This window comes from Drosophila hydei, unplaced genomic scaffold (genome assembly GCF_003285905.1).
Source record: "Drosophila hydei strain 15085-1641.00,03,60 unplaced genomic scaffold, DhydRS2 tig00008121-arrow-pilon, whole genome shotgun sequence".
Lineage (NCBI taxonomy): Eukaryota > Metazoa > Arthropoda > Insecta > Diptera > Drosophilidae > Drosophila > Drosophila hydei.
The window spans coordinates 2,517,992-2,542,984 of record NW_022045832.1 but is presented as its reverse complement, the minus strand read 5'-3'; the positions used below and the strand labels follow the sequence as shown (position 1 = coordinate 2,542,984).

The 24,993-nt window shown below is 40.6% G+C and overlaps 6 protein-coding genes across 10 annotated transcripts; 4 read left to right on the top strand and 2 right to left on the bottom strand.

The window, feature by feature from the left end:
* The first annotated feature begins 1,488 nt into the window (after positions 1-1,488).
* LOC111593259 (protein lifeguard 1) lies at positions 1,489-3,039 on the top strand. 2 transcript variants are annotated; one of them, XM_030224937.1, is made up of 2 exons: positions 1,489-1,493; positions 1,919-3,039. In XM_030224937.1, exon 2 carries the CDS (start codon positions 1,950-1,952, stop codon positions 2,772-2,774), a length of 825 nt encoding a protein of 274 aa, XP_030080797.1. In that variant the 5' UTR covers positions 1,489-1,493; positions 1,919-1,949; the 3' UTR covers positions 2,775-3,039. The 2 variants fall into 2 exon arrangements, with proteins under 2 accessions (XP_030080797.1, XP_023161692.2); XM_023305924.2 differs by lacking the exon at positions 1,489-1,493 and adding an exon at positions 1,765-1,816.
* Positions 3,040-12,519: 9,480 nt separating this feature from the next.
* LOC111593261 lies at positions 12,520-14,682 on the top strand. The gene is made up of 2 exons (XM_023305928.2): positions 12,520-12,721; positions 13,657-14,682. Exons 1-2 carry the CDS (start codon positions 12,698-12,700, stop codon positions 14,068-14,070), a joined length of 438 nt encoding a protein of 145 aa, XP_023161696.1. The 5' UTR covers positions 12,520-12,697; the 3' UTR covers positions 14,071-14,682.
* Positions 14,683-15,033: 351 nt separating this feature from the next.
* Positions 15,034-19,230, bottom strand: LOC111593245 (DNA-directed RNA polymerase II subunit RPB2). The gene is made up of 4 exons (XM_023305899.2): positions 19,070-19,230; positions 16,790-18,958; positions 15,789-16,723; positions 15,034-15,728 (listed from the first exon to the last, which is right to left on the bottom strand). The coding sequence occupies exons 1-4, from the start codon at positions 19,089-19,091 to the stop codon at positions 15,324-15,326; spliced, it is 3,531 nt and encodes a 1,176-aa protein (XP_023161667.1). The 5' UTR covers positions 19,092-19,230; the 3' UTR covers positions 15,034-15,323.
* A 442-nt stretch (positions 19,231-19,672) lies between these two features.
* Positions 19,673-20,809, top strand: LOC111593256 (RPII140-upstream gene protein). Its single transcript, XM_023305920.2, has 4 exons — positions 19,673-19,915; positions 19,971-20,136; positions 20,195-20,283; positions 20,343-20,809. The coding sequence occupies exons 1-4, from the start codon at positions 19,743-19,745 to the stop codon at positions 20,698-20,700; spliced, it is 786 nt and encodes a 261-aa protein (XP_023161688.1). The 5' UTR covers positions 19,673-19,742; the 3' UTR covers positions 20,701-20,809.
* An 87-nt stretch (positions 20,810-20,896) lies between these two features.
* On the bottom strand, positions 20,897-22,345 carry LOC111593255 (twinfilin). The gene is made up of 4 exons (XM_023305919.2): positions 22,222-22,345; positions 22,070-22,147; positions 21,194-21,969; positions 20,897-21,135 (listed from the first exon to the last, which is right to left on the bottom strand). The coding sequence occupies exons 1-4, from the start codon at positions 22,244-22,246 to the stop codon at positions 20,977-20,979; spliced, it is 1,038 nt and encodes a 345-aa protein (XP_023161687.1). The 5' UTR covers positions 22,247-22,345; the 3' UTR covers positions 20,897-20,976.
* A 206-nt stretch (positions 22,346-22,551) lies between these two features.
* LOC111593254 (abl interactor 2) lies at positions 22,552-24,878 on the top strand. 4 transcript variants are annotated; one of them, XM_023305915.2, is made up of 7 exons: positions 22,552-22,581; positions 22,803-23,169; positions 23,232-23,851; positions 23,921-24,008; positions 24,094-24,105; positions 24,166-24,353; positions 24,421-24,878. In XM_023305915.2, the coding sequence occupies exons 2-7, from the start codon at positions 22,814-22,816 to the stop codon at positions 24,582-24,584; spliced, it is 1,428 nt and encodes a 475-aa protein (XP_023161683.1). In that variant the 5' UTR covers positions 22,552-22,581; positions 22,803-22,813; the 3' UTR covers positions 24,585-24,878. The 4 variants fall into 4 exon arrangements, with proteins under 4 accessions (XP_023161683.1, XP_023161682.1, XP_023161686.1 ...); XM_023305914.2 differs by having other exon boundaries at positions 23,918-24,008; XM_023305918.2 differs by lacking the exon at positions 24,094-24,105 and having other exon boundaries at positions 24,421-24,584.
* Positions 24,879-24,993: the final 115 nt, after the last annotated feature.

The window sequence follows — 24,993 nt, the reverse complement described above, 5'->3', positions numbered from 1 at the left end:
ATGCCAAAAAAGCTACTCACAACTTGGTTCCTTGCCCACAAAACATTTACTCGCCTAATCTGCTTTTTAGCATTACTTTTGGCGACCTTCTTATTGCCAGGCCCTAAAAAAAGGGAGCAGCACCGCAAATAAAACTTGTTGATAGTTTGCAGACAGTGGCTGAGAGCCTTTGCGGGCTTTAAGCCAACTTTAAAAAGGTGCACGTGCCGTGCCGCGCCAGCACAGGCAGTTTGGGCTCGTTCGGACAAAATAGAAAAAGAAATAAGGCTTCGGAAGTTGGGTCGCATCGCATGCCTGCCCAAATGGCATTTTGATTGATGTGTGCACAAAACAAAAGGCTGGCAATTGACAGACGGCATGTGAAAATTCATTCGCCTATCACAATATTTTTAATACCCTGTAACCAAACAACAGGACAACAGTGTATTAAAAACAAGCCAGACAAATATTAAAAACAAGCCAGACAAACAAGCCAAAACAAATGGCTAAGATTAGGTTCGTGAAACTGATTTTAGCAGCAATAAATTGTCTCCAAAATTTAACAATCATATATAACAAAAATACAATATTTATCAATACTAAATTGTATTTTAAATCGACTACAGTTTACTTAAGTTAAATTTGCTTATTATTTTGTAAAATAACTAAAAAATAAAGCCCTGTTTCTATTTCAAGTTCGTTTAATTGTGTAGCAGTTAAATTGAAGTTCCGACTTTGAAATTCAGTCAGCAATATAAATTCTTTGTAAGCAACTCAGTTTTAGACAGAATTCAATAGTTGTTGCATAGTTTTTCAACTACCGGAAAATTCAATTTTCAATAAAAACAAGCTAGGTACAGGGTACGTTGAGCATTTCGTCCACATAAATTTATGAATTTTATGCCATTGGAACTAGGCTATGTCCGTTACTAACTGTTCATAAAACGAGCTGTCAATTTGTTCCCTTTATTTTTTTGTTGACTTCTATTCATTAGGCATGCAAAATCTGGCAGAAAAAAAATAGGTTGACAGAAATATTTTCTATAAAATGAAAATTGGTAAATTATAGGTCGTCGCATATGCGCAAGCAAAATGAAATAAAATACGCCAATTTTTTTGACCGGGCAATCAGAAGATGACAAACTCAGTTCCTGCCTTGACCAATTTTCAATTCCTTCGGCCACTTAAAGCGACAAAGGCGCTGAAAATACTGAAAATCAGTTTGCAAAACCAACAAAAAAAAGCTTTGAGTTGACAAAAAGAAATTTTTGCTGAATAAACGCAGCGCGCAAACGCGAAATATGAGCGAGAGCCAGACCGAACAGTTAGACAGAGAGGGAGAGACACCGAGAGAGTGAGAGAGAGAGATTTATATTCGAAGCAGAGAAAAGCATATGCAAATCACTTAAATGGGGAAAAGGCACACCTGTTGTTGTTTTCCAGCGAGTTATCAGTTGTCAAGTCTGATATGTATAAACCGAATTGACAAAGCATTGAGAACATTGTTAATTCATGTGAGCATTGAAAAGCACGTTAGATAGTAAACAATTATCTGATTAAATTATCAATTTAGCTGCAGATATGTTATGTTCGAATAAAGCTGGTAATAGCTCTAGTGGGACCATAGTCTAAGTTTCTGAAACGAATTCCCCATGGGCAGATTAGAAAGGTTAAGCAATGATATCATTTCTGTAAGCACAGCTTGAATCTATCCTTGTCCTTTAATGTAGTCAAAGAACTGATATATATCTGTTGAGACCCTAAATGCTAATGTATTTTAGTAATATTTAAAGCTACATATTCAAGCATGTTAGATACTTCAATCAACTGCTCAAAGGTTTTATAAATATTACAAATTTCTTGAAACAATTCATTAACAAGTAGTCGTCGATCAAGTTATAAAACAACTCAATTGTTCTGCATAATTTTTCATTTGCAGATTGCGCTCAAGATATTTGGCAATTGAGGAAATGGAGCCGAAAGAATGCGGTCAGCAGTATCAATACGCGGTCTATCACGATAGACCGGATGTAAATGTCGCTATTGGCTATGGGGCTTATGGCTCCACCGCCTCCGGCACCGCCGGCGATGCTGACGCTGACGCCGAGGGGCAGGCGAAAGGCTTGTCCTTTGACAATAAGACCATACGACGTGGATTCATACGCAAGGTATACATGATACTAATGGGACAGCTGGTGATCACATTTGGAGCCGTGGCTTTGTTTGTGTTCAGCAAAGACGCCAAGCAATTTGCGGTCCTCAATCAATGGCTCTTCTGGGTGGCTATTGGGGTCTTGCTGATAACTATGTTGTCCATGGTCTGCTGCGAGAAGGTGCGCCGCGAAACGCCGACCAATTTCATATTTCTAGGCATGTTCACAATAGCCGAATCATTCCTGCTTGGAGTCTCGGCCATTCGCTTCGCACCCAATGAGGTGCTACTGGCAATTGGCATAACAGCAGCCATTTGCTTGGCCCTGACGGTGTTCGCCCTGCAGACCAAATATGACTTTACATTGATGGGCGGCATTCTAGTAGCGTGTCTGGTGGCCCTGTTGATTTTCGGCTTCATGGCCCTCTTTATGCACGGCAAAATTATATCGCTGATCTATTCGTCGCTTAGCGCTGTGCTTTTCTCAATCTACCTGGTCTACGATACGCAGATAATGATGGGCGGCGGTCACAAATATTCAATTAGCCCCGAAGAATATATTTTCGCTACGCTCAATCTCTACTTGGATATCATTAACATATTTATTGATGTACTCAACATTCTGGGCATAACGCAAGATTAAATTCAAACTAAAAGTAGACCAATGGACAGACAGAGAGAGCGCGCCATAGAGAGATGCATTGAAAGAGAAATTATGCAAATGTTTTATGTGTTTACACACAGGCATTTAATTGTAGCATTTAAATGAGCAATTGAGCAAATTATACCACACACAGACAACCACACATAAATCCCACACACACATACACACACACACTTGCAATCAAATATGTCAATTAAGTTATTAGTAACGAGCAATAAAAATGTCAAGGCAATTACAATATTAACATAGGGCAGCCACACAGCGAACTTCTGCGTACTATTCTTATAATACCCTATACCCTTATAATACTGCATAAATGGGTATTCCAAATAGCAGTTAGAGGAGATGTAAAGATGTGTAGAGAAGTCTCTTCTAGTCTGGCACTGCCGGCTAAAGCTGTACTGCCTGGAATACTATGTGTGACATCCAGCGCGATATCCAGCTGACTGGCTCATATAAATCAAGTGTGCTTAGGCACAGCTGCTGGTCACCTAGTTGTCAGCATACATTTAATTAAGGATTGGCAGCTGTTGACAGTTGACATATCACTGGATAAGGCTGTAAATATATTTGCCTCGTTTTGCAGCAGCTAACGTTTTGGCTGCCCATCAATAAAACTCAGCACACGCATCTTTAACTGCTTACACTCCAGGTACAGCAAAAGTTTTCGCTGCGTGTCTGCAAAGTTTCTATGCTGCTGGCCTCTGTCTCCCATCTCGCTCTGCCTCGCTCCCCATTTCTCTGTCTCTCTCTGTAGTCCAAGCAACAATCTCATATCGTTATTCTGTTTGTATACATTACACTTTTTCTACCGTTTAAGTGCCATTATACCTCTATGTGCTTCCTGTCAAAGCGCTTGTAACTTTGAACACGCGCTAGCACACACATGTCCACACACACACCCCCACACACACACAAGTGTCTAAACAGCTAGCTCGGCTATGTTGATTTTACTTGAAGGCCAGCTAATAGCATTTTGTTGTTTTTTAATTAACAATATTTAAAGTAAAATTAAAATAGAAAATAAAAACTGACAAATCTATGATATTTAGATCCAATATTATTTTGTCATTATTGAAACCTCGTATTTTCAGCATTTAAACAAAAACGATGCACAATTTTACTTATATTATGTAATCTAATCTGCTAAATTAGTTTGGTTATTCCTTAAAAAAAAATTCTTAAGCAAATTTGAAACAATATTTTTTGCTTATTTACTAATTTGGCAATGAAATCAAATTGGTTTATTGATAAAGTTGCCAAAATTTACCTTGCAAAATGCTAAGCCAAACTATTCTATATATTCAAAAAGCAAAGTGCACAAACATAAACATAGGCACAACCGGGTTTAAGAATAATTGTTGTTGATCTGAATGCTTTGCTGTTGACATTGGCATCAAATTGTTTTATAGCAACTGCTCGCAAAACTAAACAGTAAACATTGGCAAGCCACAGTCGTTGTACGATTTGTTTTTTAAGCAAAAGGCACACAAGGAAGGTAAATGAAAAATGCTATGAAAAAGAGTGGAAAAAAATGCACACAAAATTTAAGATAGAAATGTCGGATGAAAGGGGAAACACTCGAAATAACTGCAAAAAGCGCGCACAAAAACATCTGAATTTGCAGCAGAACAGCAAAGAACTAAGCGGGCGTGGGCGTATATGACTGTAAGATACCTTTTAGAAGTTGCTAATACTTAAATGAAGAATCTCTGCCGACTGGCGACTGGGCTTCAACTCATATAGTCTTCAACATAAAACTTTCTTTATTAGCTGAAAAGCTCCTTTATATAAGAAAGTCGAACGGACATAGTTATAGTCAGTGATCTATTGATGGGGCTCCCTTGTGGTAATGATAGATTAATGCTCTTAGAGTTGCCTGCCCCTGCCTGTTACATGTTATTTGTATTAAAATATTATACCCTCTTTTGCTTAAGTGAGCAGAAAAAGTGAGCTTCGGCTAAGGCAAACAAAATTTGCAATCAAAGTTACGCTATTTTCGCTTCTTCTTTTTGACCATGGCCAGCAAGTTTTAGCGTTTCGGATTGTCTGTACACTGGTTAATTGAAAATCAAAACTGTTTTGCAAAAATCAATTACTTGTCAGTCGAGAGAAGTTGAAGAACTTCACAATCTAGTAAATTATTATTGGCTGGCGAGTAACTAGGAAGAGAACTTAAAGCTCTACGTAACTTGTAAATAAGAAGATGCAAATGTTTTGTATTGTTTTCGTTCTGTTAAGGTTCGGCAAAAAATAATTCATGGAAATTTTCAATCGCATTTTCGGTAAGCCGCTTAAATGGCCGCTTGAGCCGTGGGGATAATAGCTAGCAAACATCTGACAATTTGAACATGGACGCAGTACTGAGCTGGACATGGACATGGACTGGGGCACGTGATAAGCATAGCAAAGTAACATTCAAATCCAATGCCAGAAAGTGACAAACAAGCAGAAAGCAGAGCAAAGCCAGAGACAGCATTGAGCCTCTGGAGCATGGACAATTTAACGGACTTATTTATTTATGAAAGCCAAATGCATTTGGGTCGCTCGACAATGGAAATTGTGACCAAATCATGAAATTGAAATTGCCAGCAAAGCCAATTTGGTAGACACGCACGCACGTATACCTTGGCCATTTGACCCCATTGGACGACAGGTCAATAAAGTTAAAATTCTGCTCTCAGATTTTTTGCTAAATAAATAATACACATAAGTACCGATATTTTCCTTCTAAATACATTTCAAACAACTTATTTGCATTTATGCTCCAGCCTGCAAAAAGCAAACGAGTCAAAACAATTTCTCATAATTGCAATTATTTTTTGTCACTACAAAGTAAATTTAAATTGTGAACTACATATATATTAAAATAATAGTAGTAGCTGTAGCAATAGAAGTAGTTGAAGTACTAGTTACAACTGACATTAGCAGTCCTATTAGTAGTAAAAATAGTAGCTGTAGTAATAGTACAACTATTAGTAGTAGAATTAGTGGTATCTGTAGTAGTAGAAGTAGCAGATGAAGAATCAGAAGTAGCAGTAGAAGTAGTAGTACTAGTAATAATGGTAGTAGAAGCTGTAGTAGTAGTAGTAGTAAAAGTAGTTGTAGTAGTAGTAGTAGAAGTATTAAAAAGATTAGTGGTAATGTAAGACGTAGTAGTAGAAGTAGCAGTGGAAGAAGTGTAAAAGGTGTAGTAAAAGTAGTAGTAGAAGTAGTAGTAGAAGTAATAGTAGAAGTAGTAGTAGAAACAGTAGTAGAAGTAGTAGTCCAGTAGTAGTCGCCGTCGTCGTCGCCAGTCGTCGTCGCAGTCGTCGTCCCCGTAGTAGTCGCCGTCGTCGTCGCCGTCGTCGTCGCCGTCGTCGTCGCCGTCGTCGTCGTCGTCGTCGTCGCCGTCGTCGTCGCCGTCGTCGTCGCCGTCCTCGTCGCCGTCGTCGTCGTAGAAGTAGTAGTAGAAGTAGTAGTAGAAGTAGTAGTAGAAGTAGTAGTAGAAGTAGTAGTAGAAGTAGTAGTAGAAGTAGTAGTAGAAGTAGTAGTAGAAGTAGTAGTAGAAGTAGTAGTAGAAGTAGTAGTAGAAGTAGTAGTAGAAGTAGTAGTAGAAGTAGTAGTAGAAGTAGTAGTAGAAGTAGTAGTAGAAGTAGTAGTAGAAGTAGTAGTAGAAGTAGTAGTAGAAGTAGTAGTAGAAGTAGTAGTAGAAGTAGTAGTAGAAGTAGTAGTAGAAGTAGTAGTAGAAGTAGTAGTAGAAGTAGTAGTAGAAGTAGTAGTAGAAGTAGTAGTAGAAGTAGTAGTAGAAGTAGTAGTAGAAGTAGTAGTAGAAGTAGTAGTAGAAGTAGTAGTAGAAGTAGTAGTAGAAGTAGTAGTAGAAGTAGTAGTAGAAGTAGTAGTAGAAGTAGTAGTAGAAGTAGTAGTAGAAGTAGTAGTAGAAGTAGTAGTAGAAGTAGTAGTAGAAGTAGTAGTAGAAGTAGTAGTAGAAGTAGTAGTAGAAGTAGTAGTAGAAGTAGTAGTAGAAGTAGTAGTAGAAGTAGTAGTAGAAGTAGTAGTAGAAGTAGTAGTAGAAGTAGTAGTAGAAGTAGTAGTAGAAGTAGTAGTAGAAGTAGTAGTAGAAGTAGTAGTAGAAGTAGTAGTAGTAGTAGTAGTAGAAGTAGTAGTAGAAGTAGTAGTAGAAGTAGTAGTAGAAGTAGTAGTAGAAGTAGTAGTAGAAGTAGTAGTAGAAGTAGTAGTAGAAGTAGTAGTAGAAGTAGTAGTAGAAGTAGTAGTAGAAGTAGTAGTAGAAGTAGTAGTAGAAGTAGTAGTAGAAGTAGTAGTAGAAGTAGTAGTAGAAGTAGTAGTAGAAGTAGTAGTAGAAGTAGTAGTAGAAGTAGTAGTAGAAGTAGTAGTAGAAGTAGTAGTAGAAGTAGTAGTAGAAGTAGTAGTAGAAGTAGTAGTAGAAGTAGTAGTAGAAGTAGTAGTAGAAGAAGTAGAAATAGTAGCAGTAATAATAGTAGTAGTAGAAGAAGTAGAAATAGTAGCAGTAATAATAGTAGTAGTAGAAGAAGTAGAAATAGTAGCAGTAATAATAGTATTAGTAGTAGACGTAATAGTAGAAGTTTGTGAGTTACTGATTTATAACTTTGAGAACTCGACCTGCAGTTCGCACTCACTTGTCTACAGCGCAACTGCAAGTCGTGCTTTATAGGCTTAAACAATTTCACATAACGCAATTAAAAGAAAATCTGAAATGAATTTCAATTTTGTGTCACAAACAAATACCTCGTTGTCAATGGGAAATTAGAGTGGTTGACACTAGTGTATTATTTATGAATGGAATTTGCATATGTAACAAATTTAACGCTTATTTGTTTTTATGTAAATTTCGTATGTGCTGAATAAATTTTTATCCGACAGAACAATTTGTCGGGCGAATGCAATAAACGGAAATATTTACAACTACAAATAATTTGAATGTTAAAAATGAGTTTAAATTGGAAGTAAGATATTGTAAAAATAGGTAAAAAATCCTTTTGACAGTTGAATATTAAATATTTATTTATTTATTCCATATTTGTATTTATTGGAATTCAATTCTAAACAGAAAACACTTTAGTTTTGAAAGAGCGAAGCAATTAGCAATTAGCTTAACGCGCTAATCGCTAGTTATTTTGTAATTATAAATTCTAGAGCGTTTGAATAAAAACAGCTAAGAGCTTTGATTTAGTGCGGCAGACACGCCCACCGACAACACGCCTCAAAGCTGAACAAAGCGCTAGGAAAATTAAAGAGGCCAGCATAGAAAACATCGACCCACTCACCTCATATGTTAGGTGGGTTAATAACCGAGTTGCATGAAAATTAATTGCGAAACATTTAAGCCAAACAGCAAGGGCCAAGATATGGTAGGAAGCATAGAGTCGGCTGGGTTGGCGTGCAAACTATGATGCCAGCCAGCTAGGGTCTGAATGTACCTTAAGTTGACCCCATCTTATGAGAAATAATTAAAACTTTTAAATAAAGCTGGCGGCCAGATGAGTATCAAGCTGGACCTACAATTTAATTAGGCAAATAACTAGTTTAACATTCGAACTTTGGCGCCCCACGTAAAACACTAAACACCTTAAACTCCTGGTCCTTACAGCTCTCGCACCGCACTTCAAAAGTCAGCTTTAATTTGCCCTGGCAACAAACAATGCAGAAAACACGAGCGAGAGGGACGTAAAGCAGAGGTAGTTTCCCTTTGCTTGAGTAGGCGACTCAAGAGTGCTGCACGCAAAATAACTTAAAAACCGCAAAGTGGCTGGTAAAAACTATTTAAGTTTATGCGATAAGGACAATAAAAGCAGAGCAACAGGGTGGCACACGCCTGCCCTGCCACAATCACTCTCTCCCTCTCCCATTGTCGCCTTTCCCTTTGCCCACTCCACAGGCATTTTCTATTTCATTTCCCCCAACTAAAAGTGCTGCATACTTATAGGCAACCGCAATATTATCATTGTGTGTGTGTGCGTGTGTGTGTGTGGGCGCGTGTGTAGTTATGTAATTATGGTAATTAAAAGAGCACCGACTTGTCTTCCTCCTGCCTTATTGTACAGTGAAGCACCTTTTTGGCTTTTTATGTTCTCCTTCAGTATAATTTTATTTCATCACGTAGCTGGAAACACATTGAACAAGACACAAGTTTTTGGTATTAAAGCTAACTACAGATAAACATTTTATAGCTGGCTATGCCAAAGACAACTATTCTTGGCCTTATGAATGTTTCCTACAAGACCAAAAACCTCGTTAAAGTAGTATAAAATAGTTCTTAATGACATACAAATATTTATTTTGCACTTTAACTTATGTAATATGCACAATCATTTTTGCTTTCTAAGCTCAATTGCATTATCTGATTCATGCAGCAAAATGTCTTAGCTCATCATACAACCACATTTGACTTGATGGCCAAACTATTTGCACACATAAACTAAATTAATGTTGCCTTTTTATACATTTACTGACAATTAGACATGCAAATCAACTGAATACAAATCACTTTAATTTCATTAAAATTAAATCTGCCTAATGAGTGTGAAACTTGTCTTCATAGCTTTTCTTTCTGGCGTATTAATTGACTGAAAAACTATTGCTCGACTTAATATGTAAAATTGTATTATTCTCATATGTAAATATATGAGAAGTCTGTTTGGTTTGCAACGCTCAAACTTAAGAGAGAAGAAATCACTGAACTCTGAGGTTTACCTTATCATAGAACGGTTCGGTGCTTGAAAAGCAACAGACAGAAAGATAAACATGATCTGAATGTGTGTATATCGACACCAATAATATGCATACACAATGAGATACTAGGGAATTGCTTCTGAGAACTGGGAAAACTCTTAGCATCAGTTAAAAGAAAATATTTATTTACAACAGCAGCTAATGGGCTATAAATTGCTCGCCTTATCAATGAACTTTATGCAAGTAACTTCATTGCTTAATTTTAAGTTATTTCTTTTGTAACCGAAAACTTAAAAACTAAATCAAAACCAAAACTGCGAAACCCCAACAACAACTCTAAAGTTTTATCATATGCAACATATTGTACGCGCCAGATGCGAAAGTGATGGCAAGACTATCTCTTGGCTTTATTTTTCTTCTGGATGAAAGCAACATGAGCAGAGACCGAAAATGTGTTTAATATCATATTAGTTTCGCATATTCATTTGATTTTGATTTAATAAATACATTTGCATTTAAAAACGAGATGTCAATGGTCGCCTCAGCTTACAAATCAATGACTCTGTGAGCTAATCGCGTGGCCAGACAATAAGCCACCAAAATAAACCAGTATACAGATATATGTAGATGTATATATATATATATTTATGGCTAATGCTGGCGCCACAGCTGTGCTTTCACTTTTCGTGGCATTTGCAAAAACGGTAGCACCATCGGAATCAAAGCTAAGTAACGCCAGAGGCGACTCAATGAGCGATAAGTATTCACCTTTCACACAGCTGCCCGCCTGCATACGAATGTGGCCATTAATCGCGTTCGCTTCTGGTCGCATAGAACGAAACGAAAATTGAATACCTGAGTGTGTGTGTGAGTGGCTCAAATAAGATCAGCCGTGGCCGTTGGGCTGATGGGGCCGAAAGCAGAAGCCGTTAGCAAAACAGGTGAGAGATGCGTTGCGTTGTTGCAATTAAGAAATCACGATTTTGTACTCAACGCGCGCTCAAAAATGAAATCAAGCGACAACTGTATTGATTATGTGATGTGCTTCGAATTCAATTTCTGCCTCATTTCAGTTTTATTTTCATCTATTTTTTTTTTTTTTTCTGACTTGTAAATAATTTCACATTTAAAGCGATTAAATTTCGCTTATGGCCTTGATGTTGCCCAAGTGACGCTCCTCAAAGCAGAGTGTTGAGTGTTGTCTTGCTACTTCAATTACTTGGGCTTAGTTTGATTTGCTTTTTACTGGGAGCCACGTCTCTTCGACTGCTCATGAATGGTTTCCCATAACTTGCATAAACATCATTAGACATAGCGGCTACAATGCTGTTAACCAGGGTTTCATTCCTCTGCTACTGGAAAGTCAGTTACACAGCTTTTGGGCCATTGTAAACCGTGGTACGCTTGATTAATTAACAATTATTTAGGCTGTACCTGTCATATTGAAATATATGGTATTTTTTTGGTAGCTAGTTAAACTTAAGGTCAACCAAATAACAAATTACGTCAATTATAGAAGGGCATAAATCAAATTTTGAGTTGAAAATTAAGCAAAGTAGGAAACTTTAAGTACTTAAAAATAGATTTTTTATTATTTATTATATTTCTTATTTCTTTAAAAGGTTTGCTTTTGTCTAAATATAAAAGATCGAAGGGAATTAATTAATTAAAATTCCGAAAAGTCGTAAGGCTCACATATTTCAAACAAATACGGATTTCTACTCAAAAAGCCTTTTTCATTAACTAAAAACGTTTGTTATTCTAAATAAGTATCATTCTAAGAAACTTATTCCGCCTCTTGTCAGCCAGTTGAGGCATTTAACACCTTACAGCAAACAGCACACCCTAAAACTGCAATAATGAGTAGAAATAATCGACTGCATAATGCTCTCTTAGGTTTCCAAAACACTTAAGTCAATTTAATTCTATCCCTACTAGACACCTGGTTCATGGGACTATGTGTAGCAGAGATCAGTTCTGAGTCAACTGAAACTATTTGACGCTCTCGAGGCTTGAAGACAATTAAAGCTTGTTGATTAGCAGTGCTTCCAGGCAACAAAAAAATATAATTTTTGATCAACCTATAAAGAAGATCAACTAAGATCGAAATTTATATACTTAAAAATGTCAAGTTCCACTTTCCCTCACATCACACGCACAGGCAGAGAGCAAGAAGGGCCAATATACTCCTTTTGCTCTATGAGGAAGTATAATTCAAGTATATTCAACATTTTATTGACAATAATAATGATCAATTAGATGCTACTTATATTAGCAAAGCAAAGTCGCGTAAGGCTTTTAACGTCATTTGTATTCATAAATCTAAAATTTAATGAAAGCTTCTGCTTACAGCGCGCCACGTTCAATTGCAATCAACAATCGCAGAAACTCATCAATGTCAATCCAAAGTAGCCAATCAGCTTGGCTAATAATACCACAAGACATAGAAATTTCTATCATAATTTGGCTAAAGACAATAGACAAACAGAACCAAACAGCTACGCGCAAATATTTGCCAATTAAACATTTTACGTAAGTTTTTTTCCCTCTCAAGTATTTACCTGGGCAATAATAATAAATTTGACATCATTGCGGGTAAAAGCATAAAATACATACGCAAACCTTGTTATTTATAAATGTAAATGCTTGAGTTGAGCAACTGCTGCCGGTGTTGGGCAGCTTCTAGAAGCGCGGCAACTCGATAGCATTGAACCCGCTGACTCGGTTCAGCCCCAACGACCTAGTGATCAATTAATATCAATAATATTATTAATATTATTATTAGCGGCTGTCATTTGAAGATGCCGGCAGCTACTTAGCAACCCCAAAGCTTCAACGCCCCAACGCGTTTTACTTAGCCGTTATTTATTTACCTTCAATTTACAATTCGACGCCGTCGCCGTCGCCGTCGTCGCTGATGATGCTGACGACGCTTACGCAGACGCAGAGGCAATCGCCGTCGTCGACGTCGCCGGCTTGGACTTGGACTTGGTAAATGAAGTAACCTGGCCTTGTCGCGCGCCAGTCTCTGCTTAACATTTGCGCGTCGCGCTTGGCTCCAAACTCATCGCCTCCAAACTATTCGCGCACAAGCTCCGATCGCGACATTCGGCCATTATTATACATTTTTTGGGCAGCGCGTAAATCGGCTTAAATTATAGAATCCAATTTGCCTTAAAGCCTAATCAGCGTGCAGCGATTTATCAGCCAAAATGCCGCAGCATAAATTGAAAACGGTAATTGCAAAACGGGACTCAAGTTAACCAGTGCAAAAGCGATCTAAAAATAGCTTTCCAAATTACGGTGATTATTCGTTTAGATAACAAAACAAACTTCGTCTGGCCATGGCCATATACTATCTAAAACTAATTAGAGCCTTGACTGCTAAGCTCTTTTTTAGATAACAATATTTCATTTAAGTACTTACTGCTAATAAAAATGTTAATAAGACTCTAAATAACTATAAAAATAGCAATAAAAAATTAAATTAATAAGTTTTGTTTTGCCTTTCTAAATCACAAACATCCAGCCTTTAGTCATGCTATATTTAATAAAGTAAATAATATTAAATATTTATTAAAAACAATTTACTTACAAATTTTCTTTAAATACAATACAATATACCAGTGTTTCTTAAGAAATTTAATTATATTATTAAATATATTTTTATATAAGTATATTTTATATTTTTATGCTATGAATAACTTTTGCTCCTCTCTAGATCCTGCAAAACTTACTTCTATAGCCAATATATCATGTTCGTTAAGTGTTAGATAGTTCCCACTTTTCTATTGTTATTTGTTGGCGTAGTATAGCTAAATAGTTTAAGAATCTTTTAACCAAGAATCAGATGTAGTATCGAGTCGAATACATCATTTAGGACTACCCTATCGAACGTAAGCAATTTGATTTGATTTGATTCCAATTTTCATTCCGAATTTATTAGAAAACCTTTTCTGGTTCTTGGTTAATAAATTCTGTTGGCCTTTGTTAATTGTTAACTGTTAATTTGCTAATTAAGCAGTTTACATATAATAGTTCTTATAGTTGTATTTATTTTATATTATATTATATATTTTATATTTTTTAATTCTTCTTCTAATCTATAGCACTTTAATTTATTCCAAATCAAACTTAGCTTAAACATTTAAATGGTCTCCTTCTATTACAGCCCATCTATTCAGCATTGTTCGCCATCAGCTTGATTGGCACATCGCTTGCCGCTCCAGTTTCAAATTTTGACAATAATCTCGTGACATATCCAGATGAGCCCAGTGAGGTGCTGCCCATTGAGCCGCTGTTAGTCTATCCGGAATCGCGGGAAATTCTCTATCAGGCGCGCACGCTGGAGGGCGATGGTGAGCAGGACATTATCTTTGTCAAGCTGCTGAAGGACAAATTGGATGGCTATCGACCCAAGCAGCAGCGACTTGTGGAGAAGCAACAGCGGCGCAAGGAGCTCAGCCTCAAGGACATTTTCTTTGTTAAGGCGCGTGCCAATGGCCAGTTCAGCCATGAGCGCTTGAAGGTCTATCGACTGCCCGAGTTCTATGCGATCAGCGTTTTTCGCAACGGCGAGAAATGAACAGCCGAAGGGTAATTCCGAACGCAGCACCCTTGCTGCAGCTAAGCTTTAAGTTTTTTATGTTATGTATATAAGCCGCTATAAATAAATGCCTCTGAATTTGTTCAAACACTGCTGAAAGGCTCTTATCAGACACGCTTTGGGTTGGCGATTTACATCCATTTCAATTATCCATAACAAAGGCGACCGCAATTGCCGCTGAATGATGGGCGGTGGCAACAACGCCATCCCCCAAAGCCCCTGACAACTTCAATTTCACGCGCTTCACACCGGGTTCACGTCGAGCGGCAATTAATAACTGTCAGTCAATTGGTTGCCACAACTAAAGCCAACTCAAAGCTCCAGCATCACAACAAAGAACTAATCCCTTTTGTCATCGACCATCGTAGACCGCGGGCCAAACATTACGTCAAATTCATAGAAAGCACAAATAGCAACAAAATGCCACGAATTGAAAGCTGGCTCCGAGCCGCTGTGCGAATACACTTGCCAAATAAGTTAGATGATAGTTTCAGTCGAAGGGAGACATTGGGTACAAATGAAAGCAAGGCCGAAAACGAAATTGTACAAAATTCAGATGTCGTAGAACCTTAACGTTTGATTGCTTGAATTTCTAGTAGCCTATGTTGAACTGAAGCACAACATTCTGAAACCACGGAAGTTCTTGCGATAGTGGGAATATACCTATTACTATTTCAGGAATTCTAACTTATGCTATGTTTAAAAACTCGATTATATATATAATATAATGGGCCGAGCCGACAACTCTGAGTTGATATTGATATATATATTATATATATATATACAAGCCTATATATATATATATATATATATATAACCGATAGCAAGACAAATATGTAGACGGTCAAACAAGTTGTTGTTGAAATTAAGAATAAATAAAGTATTTTATAGAGATAGTGCGAGTGCATATTCCAAACTCAAATCATCAAATAGCTCATCAATAATTTACAAGCTTTGGCGCATTTGAGAAATTTGTACGGCAAAGTTATTTAAAAATATTTGTAAGCTTTTGTTGCGGACTTTCGCTCAGCTATTTGGAAGTCTGAAGCACGTTCACAGCTTTATAATTCTGCGCACATTTGCTCCACTTACGAGATAGACTTAGAAGACAGTGCACAAAATACAATTCAAATAGGGATTGGGTCAAAATTATGAAAATTTCATTATTTACTAAAAGAAGCACAAATAGCTTCAAAATGATACTTATTACATTAATATAAATTGTCCGGTGCTCAGCTAACCATCAGACGTGGGGCTATGTTCATGGACATGAGCTCCTGGAAGAGCAGCTTGGCCGCGTACGGCAGACGCACTTGCGAGATTTGCGTCTTGTTCTTGCAGCCTTTGCACTCGAACGTATTGTTGCGCAGATTGGCGATGGCAATCAGACCACAAAAGTTGCAAATATGCACGCGATACGGATCGGACACTTCGAACAGACGTTCGCGAAGGAACTGAGCAGCGCCGTGAGAGATTTGACAATCGCGCTCCATCTCACCAAAACGCAAGCCGCCGTCACGTGCTCTGCCCTCCATGGGCTGACGCACAAGGATCTGCACTGGACCACGCGCACGTGAATGGATTTTGTCGTCCACCATATGCTTGAGGCGCTGATAGTAGGTGGGGCCCAGGAACACCTTCAACGGAAAAAACACATTATTTCAATTTAGTTCACACAACTCGGATTTTCCACTTACCTGAGCGTTAATTTTGCGTCCGGTGTGGCCATTGTACATGACCTCATTGCCACGCAGGTGATATCCATACTCCTGCAGGAAAGTAGAAATCTTCTGTACGTTGACGGCATCATTGAAGGGCGTGGCATCGCCGATCTCGCCCTTATTGGAGCCCAGCTTTCCTTGCAGACACTCGATTAAATGACCAATTGTCATACGTGAGGGAATAGCATGGGGATTAATGATAATATCTGGCGCTAATCCTTCGCAAGTGAACGGCATGTCCTCCTGTCGATACTGTATACCGCAAGTACCCTTCTGCCCGTGACGAGAGGCAAATTTGTCGCCAATTTGTGGTATGCGCACGGACCTCACACGAATCTTGCAGAACTTGTAGCCTTCGCTGTTTAATGTCAACATAACCTGATCCACTATACCCGTCTCAGAGTTACGCAAGAAAGTAGAAGCATCACGCTTGGCGAATCGCTTCGTATTGCTGTCCAGCTCATCATCGTTTTCGGGCAGCGTTATTGTCTTGCCAATAACGACATCGTCTCCGGAGACACGTATGCCAGGTGCAATGATGCCATCATCGTCCAGTTTGTCATAATGAGCGTTTCGCATACCCTGGCAGGTGCCACGATGCGGTTTCTCAAAGTTCTCCTCCTGATCACCGACACGTTTATTCTCCGCATCTTTGTACGACCGATAAAACACCGAACGGAAGAAGCCACGCTCCACAGCAGACGCGTTTAGAATAACAGAATCCTCCTGGTTGTAGCCAGTGTAGCACAAAATAGCCACAATCGAGTTAATACCCGCAGGCAGCTCACGGAAACGCAAATACTCCATGGATCGCGTGGTAACCAGTGGTTTCATGGGATAATACAGTACGTGCGCCAAAGTGTCCATACGAACGTGGAAATTGGTTATATAAACACCCATAGCCTGCTTACCTAGAATTCGGAAATAAGTAGAAATTGTTATAAACATTTTACTCAGAGCAATAATCTTCTACTTACCCATAGCGCTTTGATAGGTGTTACGTGGACTCTGATTGTGATCGGGAAAAGGTATAATTGAGGCACAGACGCCCAGTATCATGGCCGGATGAATCTCGCAGTGGGTGTAGGTGGTACAATAGGCGTAGTCTTTGTCCTGTTTGAGATCGTAGGGCGACATGGCAATCATGACCGTTTCCTCTTCGAGCGTATCAATGTATTCAACGACACCAGAAGCAACCAGCACCTGCCAGCTGTAGTTGTTGTAGTCTCGCTCCTTCAACATCTCCACGTGAGTCTTCTTCAACAGCAACGTACCATTCTCCACAATGAGCAATGGTCTACATATACGGCCCGCGTCTGTGTAGATTCTGATCTCGCGGTCACGAATGTCACGAATCATGGACACCTCCGATACAATAATATCCATCTGACGACGTAGCTTACGAAGTGTAGCCATCAGCTGCTCCGGATCTCTATGTATGCCCACCCAACAACCATTCACGAAGATTTTGGTAGCATCTGCAATCGCAGAGGGGGCAATTTCCTCTAGATTCTCCATGGACCACTCTTCCAAGAACTCAAGAATTGGCGACGGCTGTGAGCCCACAGAAATATAGGCCATCAAAGCCAAATTCTTTACCAACCCCACAGCTGCGCCCTCAGGAGTCTCTGCCGGGCACAACATGCCCCAAAGTGTGTTGTGCAACTGACGTGGCTTAGCCAGTTTGCCATCGCGTCCAATAGGCGAGTTGACGCGACGCAAATGAGACAATGTGGAGGCAAATGTGAGGCGATTCAACACCTGCGAGACGCCGGCACGAGCCTGATGCGCCTTCTTCTGATCGCCCCAGTTGCCTGTGGCCAGCGAGTAGCGCAGACCGTCTGTAATAATGTTTGTTTTGATAGCAAGCTCCAAATTGAAATCTTTGCCGCGGTCAATGAACTTTTGTGTATACATGCGCACTTCTTTCATTAAGTTTTTAAAGAGGCCGCGGAATAGGAAGGCCAAAAGCGGACCAGCAAGATCCAGGCGCTTGTTGCCATAATGATCACGATCGTCGAGCTCACGACGACCCAGCGAGGCCAGCAGCAAGCGATGTACCATGTAGCCTAGGAAATACGCCTTCTTTGTCTCGCAAAAGTCAGAGACACCGACATGCGGCAGCATTTCCTTTTGTAGAATTTCCTTGGCGTACTTAATACGCTTATCCTTGGTGACGCCGGGACGTGCGCCGCGAGCACCAATGAAATTAAGGGCGACATTCTGCTCCTGAACCACAAACGCCTCGTCCAGTGAGGGCTTCACCATCTCCATCATCTCTGGATCGTCAAAGTCGTATATAATGTGCTCCAAGATATCACGATCAGCCACAAAGCCCAAGGCACGAAACACTATCATTATGGGTATCTCTTGTTTAATGTATGGAAGTATGGCGATTATACGCTGTCCAATCGCAGATTTCTTAATGTTTTGCGAGCCACGAGCCATCATGTTCACCCAGAGCGTGGAGGTGGGACGCGAGCTGTGCTCCAGGCAGGAGCGTATCTCCGTTTTGAATGCGTATTTGCCATCTTTCATGCTGAATACATACACTGTATTCGTGGCCATCTTCTCCTGAGCGATAAGCACTTTCTCTGATCCGTTAATAATGAAGTAGCCACCCGGATCCAGCGGACACTCGTTTAACTCGGTCAAATCACGATCGGTGAGCTGCGAGAGCAGACAGTATGTTGATCTCAACATTATGGGAATTTTACCAATGAACGTTTTCTGATGCTGTGTTTCCACGGGATCCATGCCCTCAACATTCTTTGTCTTTGTAATATCCACATAAAGTGGAGCTGAGTAGGTCAGATTGCGCAAGCGTGCCTCGTTAGGCATCATGGGACTGGGTGAGCCATCCTTTTCCCAATGCGTCGGCTTGGATAAATAAATCTGCTCGAATTTGAGAGAGAATCGAGGAGGTGTCTCTACTTCGCCGGATGTGTGCTGGGCCTCCGCCTGCAGCTCAATGGCCGGTGAGTCCTCGACAATGCGCTGCACAGACATTTGTATAAACTCATCGAAGCTGTCCAGCTGCTGACGCACAAGGCCCTTTTCGTCGAAGTAAGCGTTGATAACAATCCAGCAGGCTTCCTGCCACAGCTCGTGCGAGATTTCCTCTGCATTTTCCTCATCAAAATTCTCTGCAAAAATATTTAGTTTTCAGTGGATTTCATGCAGACAACACAAGCCACTACGCCGCCATGTTAATTTTTTTGCACGGCGTGCATTGCCATTTCGAAACATATTCTTACCTTCTTCATTATCGTACATCATGTTGTCTTAATTGTTTTTGTATTGCACTTGGTGCACTGAAGAAAATAAAACAAATTGTTATTCTAACAAGCTTTTAATAGTTTAATAAATTAATGAAATTGACACGAAAAAATCTACAAGCACCGCAACTGGCGGCGATTTTGTTGGGACTAGTGATGTGCTCATAACGCCACAGAACGATATTTTTCAGTGTTTCATAACGACATGTCACCTATCGATATCTTAAAGAGCTCGGTATGCTGTACACAATGATTAACAAAACACATCATTGTTATCATGGGCGATTGGTCGCACTACGTATTATTTTCTACAGATGTTGGAACAAAACGTTTTTTGACATATTCGACGTTGAATATAAACGCTTTTATAAGCTAATATGTAAATACCTTATTTATTTAATTTAATAGCTGATATGATTTCGGCCTTATAAAAGGAATCGAATAATTGCTAACTTATGGCTCAAGCATGAATGATTTTCCATTTAAACTACACTTTATTCTCGTTTCTTTATCTGCTTATGGTTTTCTGTTTAAAAACTATTTGCAACCGCCTTTTCGATATTGCGTGCACATCACTATCAGCCGGGAACAGCTGTTTGTACCGTTGCATGTTTTTCTTTTCTTTTTTTTGTTATTTAACGCTGGACTTCACATGAGTTTTTTAAGAAAAGGCGGTCGGTTCTTGATTGCCGGCATTCTGCCGGGCATTGACCACAGCGCAAACGATATTGTCGACAAAGAAAGCAAAACTTACAAATCTTTCTTAGAGAATAGGCCCAAAGATGAAACGGGCCTGGAGCGACTCAAGCAAATGTTTACCGTGGAGTAAGTAAAAGATGCTTAAGCAACGTCACGGTAATTGAAATAACGACTCTTGCAGTGAATTCGGCAGCATATCCACAGAGCTCAACTCCATATACCAGTCAGGCTTCCTCGGTTTCCTTGTAGGAGTCGTCTATGGAGGTATTACACAATCACGAGTCAGCTACATCAACTTCATGGAGAACAATCAAGCGACCGCATTCAAATCGCACTTTGATGCCAAGGTAAAATAAGAAGTTATATAAGAAGTTCAATAACAAGATTTACCGATAATTCTTGCAGAAAAAGCTGCAGGATCAGTTTACGGTGAATTTCGCGAAAGGCGGCTTCAAATGGGGATGGCGTGTCGGTCTCTTTACCACTTCCTACTTGTAAGCCTTTATAGAGATCTTATCCTGCCAGACCCTTAACAAATTGTATCTTCCACCAGTGGAATAATAACCTGTATATCTGTCTACCGTGGCAAGTCGTCAATTTATGAGTACCTAGCAGCGGGCTCCCTAACTGGCGCCATCTATAAATTGAACATGGGTCTGCGTGGCATGACCGCTGGAGGCATAATTGGTGGCTTTTTGGGTGGCGTCGCTGGTGTGGCATCGCTGCTGCTAATGAAGGCTTCGGGCACCACAATGGAAGAGGTGCGCTACTGGCAGTACAAATGGCGCGTGAAGCGAGATGATGACATCCAGCAAGCCTTCAAAAACCAGGCCGAAAAAGATGCGCCCGAACTATTCACCGCGCACGACAAGCGCGTGGGCGATACGGTAACATTGGAGTCGGTCAAGTGAAGCATCTCAATGTAACTTTAGATATCGTTTATTTAAATAATAAATTGCAATAATGTCCTTGAAATGGTGTACAGACAATACAATTAAGGAAGCCCAAGTTGGCCACTGCTATGCGTTGTTTCAGTTGATGCCTAGTGCAACTAAAGATACAGATATGACTCAGATACATTTGAAGAACGTGAAAATGGAGCACATAATTGAAATGCAATAAATTAAATGCTTTGCGAGGAGAACAAGAAACATAAAGTAAGTGTAAAGAATTTGACTCGATAGATTTCAGACATCGTCATCGTTGGAGGGACGCGTTAGGCGCTTGGCTCCGCGATTCGGTGGGCCTTTTGGCTTTGCAAAGGCAGGGCGATGCAATATTTTCTTGGGATGCAGCTCGTCCTGCAGGTATTGCTCGGTGAGTTCGTTACCGCTGTCTATCTCCAGCTGTGTTGTAAATCCAATTTAGTTTAAGAGCGCCTTGAACTGAAGTAGATTTACTCACCTTCTTGGCTACTTCCACGCCGTAAGAGGCGAGCTCTTCGAGAAACGGAGCCTTGCAGCTCGAGTACATCATGCGTTCACGCACGGAGCAAGAGTATCCTGGCATAGAGTATATGAATACAAAGGACTCCAAGTAGTCGCCCTCGTGGGTGTGCTTAAACAGATACAGATGGTATCGCGCATGATCGTCGGGCACCTGCTTTGGCAGATCGCTCAATTCCACGTTGGCTGCATTAGAGACGTGTATGCGCTCCTCCTCCAGACTAATACGAAACTGCAAATAGTCGTAGTTGCCGCGCAACATGTCCTGCACCGCTGTACGCGTTGCGTCGGTCAGTGGACAGGAGATGCCGCCAAGCGTCTGGTGTCGTGTCTCCGTGGATATCTCAGTGCGCACTTCAGATCTTTGGAGTTCCTTCATCTCTTCCTCACGCATGGTAAGCGGCGCCGGCGCAGCAAATTCACGCTTATGCTTTTTGTAGCCCTCCAAAGTAGTTTCTTCTAAGGTCGTAGCGTGCAGCTCCTCCATGATGTACGCTGAACCAAATTCGGTCTTGAGTGTTGCTTTTGTTGAAGCGTAGACCATCTTTTGGCGAATGCTGGCAGTGTCTGGAGTCCAACTGATTAGTAGCCAGCCATAACCCAGAGGTATTTTTGTATCCGTACGGTACAAGATATAGCAGGGAACACTCTCCTCGAAGAGGGGCGACAGAAGCTTATCGTAGTCACGTTCCCAGTCTTTTTTCACATCAGCTGTGGCGCTGCAGCTGAGCTGTTCTGTGCGGGCGAATCAGTAAACGGAAATAACATTTCCGGATGGGTGCTCATATTAATTTATATTCATATATACATTTGTGTGTGTGTGTATTTCACTCACCATTTTCAATTGATACTTTTATCACTCGTATTTTACCGTTTTTGGCCTTTGCAAATACTTTCGCTAGGTGCTCGTTGGCTGACAAGAATTAATATCGTTAATATCAAGAGTGTTATTATTTATTTTTATTTCTTGTACTAACTCCAGCTTACCTTTGATGCCCGTTTGGTGCGACATTGCGAACTGAAAGTAATTCTAAATTCTAATAGGAGAAAAAAGTGTATTACTCACAAAAAGAAAAGCGGCGCTGCCAGCTATTTTTATGTTTTGAGGCATAAGTGGCATCGCTGTATCTTTGTTTACAATTTGCACAGAAATAGCTTCCCATCTGGCAGCGCCAATTTAGAGTAGTGCGACCAGATTGGGTGCAGAGAGCAGTGCGTTTTACAGCACTGTGACTTGCCCTGCGTTCTTTTCACGTCCGTAAAATGTAAAACAGAAGCTGCATTTAATTGCATTTACAGCGACGCAGTCAAATAAAAAAATTTATTTCAAGCGCAATAGTGAATCAAGTGAGTGAACAAGTATGCCGCAACTTGACTACCGAGCATTCCACGCTCTAATCACAAATAAACTGCACGCTCTCGCTGTCTCTGTCGACATCTCTGTCGCTGCCAACGTCAGCGTCAACGCTCGTCACCGCCCTACTACGACGAATGTTTACTTCCGCTTGTTTATGAAAATGAAATGCAATTATATTTGAAAATTTAACATTTGCTTGTGTTTCTTGCAGCATCCATACCCATGTTAACCGAAGCGCTCATGGCCAGTGACAACATTATGGACGAACTAGCATCTTTGATACGCACCGAAATTCCCGATGGTCGCCAGAGCCTGCGCGACAGCTACACGAATCTTGAGCGTGTGGCCGACTATTGCGAGGACACCTACTATCGTGCCGACAATAAAAAGGCTGCACTCGAGGCCACCAAAAACTACACCACTCAATCACTGGCCAGTGTTGCGTATCAGATCAACACTCTTGCCTATAGCTACATGCAGCTGTTGGACTTGCAGGCGCAGCAGCTCAGCGAAATGGAGTCGCAGATGAACCACATCGCTCAAACGGTGCACATACATAAGGAGAAAGTAGCCAGACGGTAAGGCAATCTGTACAAAAAAAAAACATTTGAATATCTCTAATAATATATTTTTCTTATAGGGAGATTGGTGTGCTGACGGCCAATAAGGTGAACTCGCGCCAGTTCAAAATAGTGGCGCCCATAAATCCCGAGAAACCCATCAAGTATGTGCGTAAGCCCATCGACTATTCCATACTGGATGAGATTGGGCACGGCATCAATTCCTCCACCCAGCATGTTGTACGGCAGAAGCATCGCGGCTCGAGTCATGGGTCTGTTCAATCTCTGGTGCCGTCATCTGTAGGTCCGCCGCCCACCACAAAGCCACCGACACCGCCGCAAATGTCGCGTGCCGGCAACACAGGCACTCTGGGCAAGTCGGTCAGCAATACCGGAACGCTGGGCAAGAGTTCCCGGGAGTACCGCACACCTCCAGTGGTTAATCCGCCGCAGGTACCCTCACACTATGCTCCAAACTATCCAATTGGACATCCCAAGCGTATGTCAACGGCCTCGTCCACCACAACCACCACCACTGGTGGCGGTGCAGCAGGCAATGAGCGGGCCGCAGGTTACAGTGCGCTGCCAATGCCGCCTAGCCAGCAGATTGCCACGCACGTAAATCTGCCCTCGGCGGGCATGATGCAGTCGCTGCCACCGCCGCCGCCCACTACTTACGACGATAGGAGCAGCATGCCACGTAAGTTAAGCGATTTTAATTAATAATTGGAAAGAAAATGCTGAAAATTCTCGTGCTTACCCTTAGCAGCGCCTCCCTCGCCGTTGACCGTCTCGCAGCACGAGATGACCGAACAGAGTCACATTGGCATGCACACCCTGGGTCGCAATATAAACAGGTAAGCAAATATACAAAGCATGATCTCATTATTTGCCTGTATATAACTCATATCGTACCTCTTAATGCCATCTGCTTACCCACAGGAATCCGAATAGGTAAATTGCATGCCTTTAAGGCTTTAGCTAAGTTTTATGCTAATTCTATCGTGTGCCTAGAAATCATTTCAGTTTGAACTTTGCGCGCCCTGGATCGCAATCGCCGCCTTTGCCGCCACCTCCGCCGCCAGAGGATGAGCATCAAGACTTTGGGCGTCCTCGCACTTCAACTGGACCCCAATTGGCGCCCATTGTGCCGGAGGATCAGAACTTACCCGGCTGGGTGCCCAAAAACTACATCGAAAAGGGTAAATACCAAAAAATGTATTTAAAGCTACAGCTCTTTTATATTTTTTTTCATATCTTTGTTTTTAGTGGTGGCTATTTATGATTATTATGCCGACAAGGATGACGAGCTCAGCTTCCAGGAAAGCTCGGTGCTGTATGTGCTGAAGAAGAACGACGATGGCTGGTGGGAGGGTGTTATGGATGGTGTTACCGGTCTGTTCCCGGGAAATTATGTTGAACCATGTGTCTAAACACTGCCAACGGAATTAACAATAACAATAATATGCATTATAACGCAGACGATAACAATTTGCGCATATTGATAATAATAATTATACAACTACAGCCACAGCGCACGCTCTTACAACTATTCCACTAGCATAAACTGAATGGCAACGAGCTACATATAGTTCAATATGTCAACAAAAGCTCACAAACACACATACACACACGCATACATAGACACGCACGCACACTCCAGCAACAATTGTCAAAGCATTTATATTTGAGCGCTCGCTATTTTCTACATAAAGTAAACTATAAACTAATTAAATAATCTAATAGTCGAAAATAGCCCAAAGGAATGAAAAATTCAAGAAATTGAGAACATATATATATATATATATATATATATATATGAACTAAATATTATATTATATA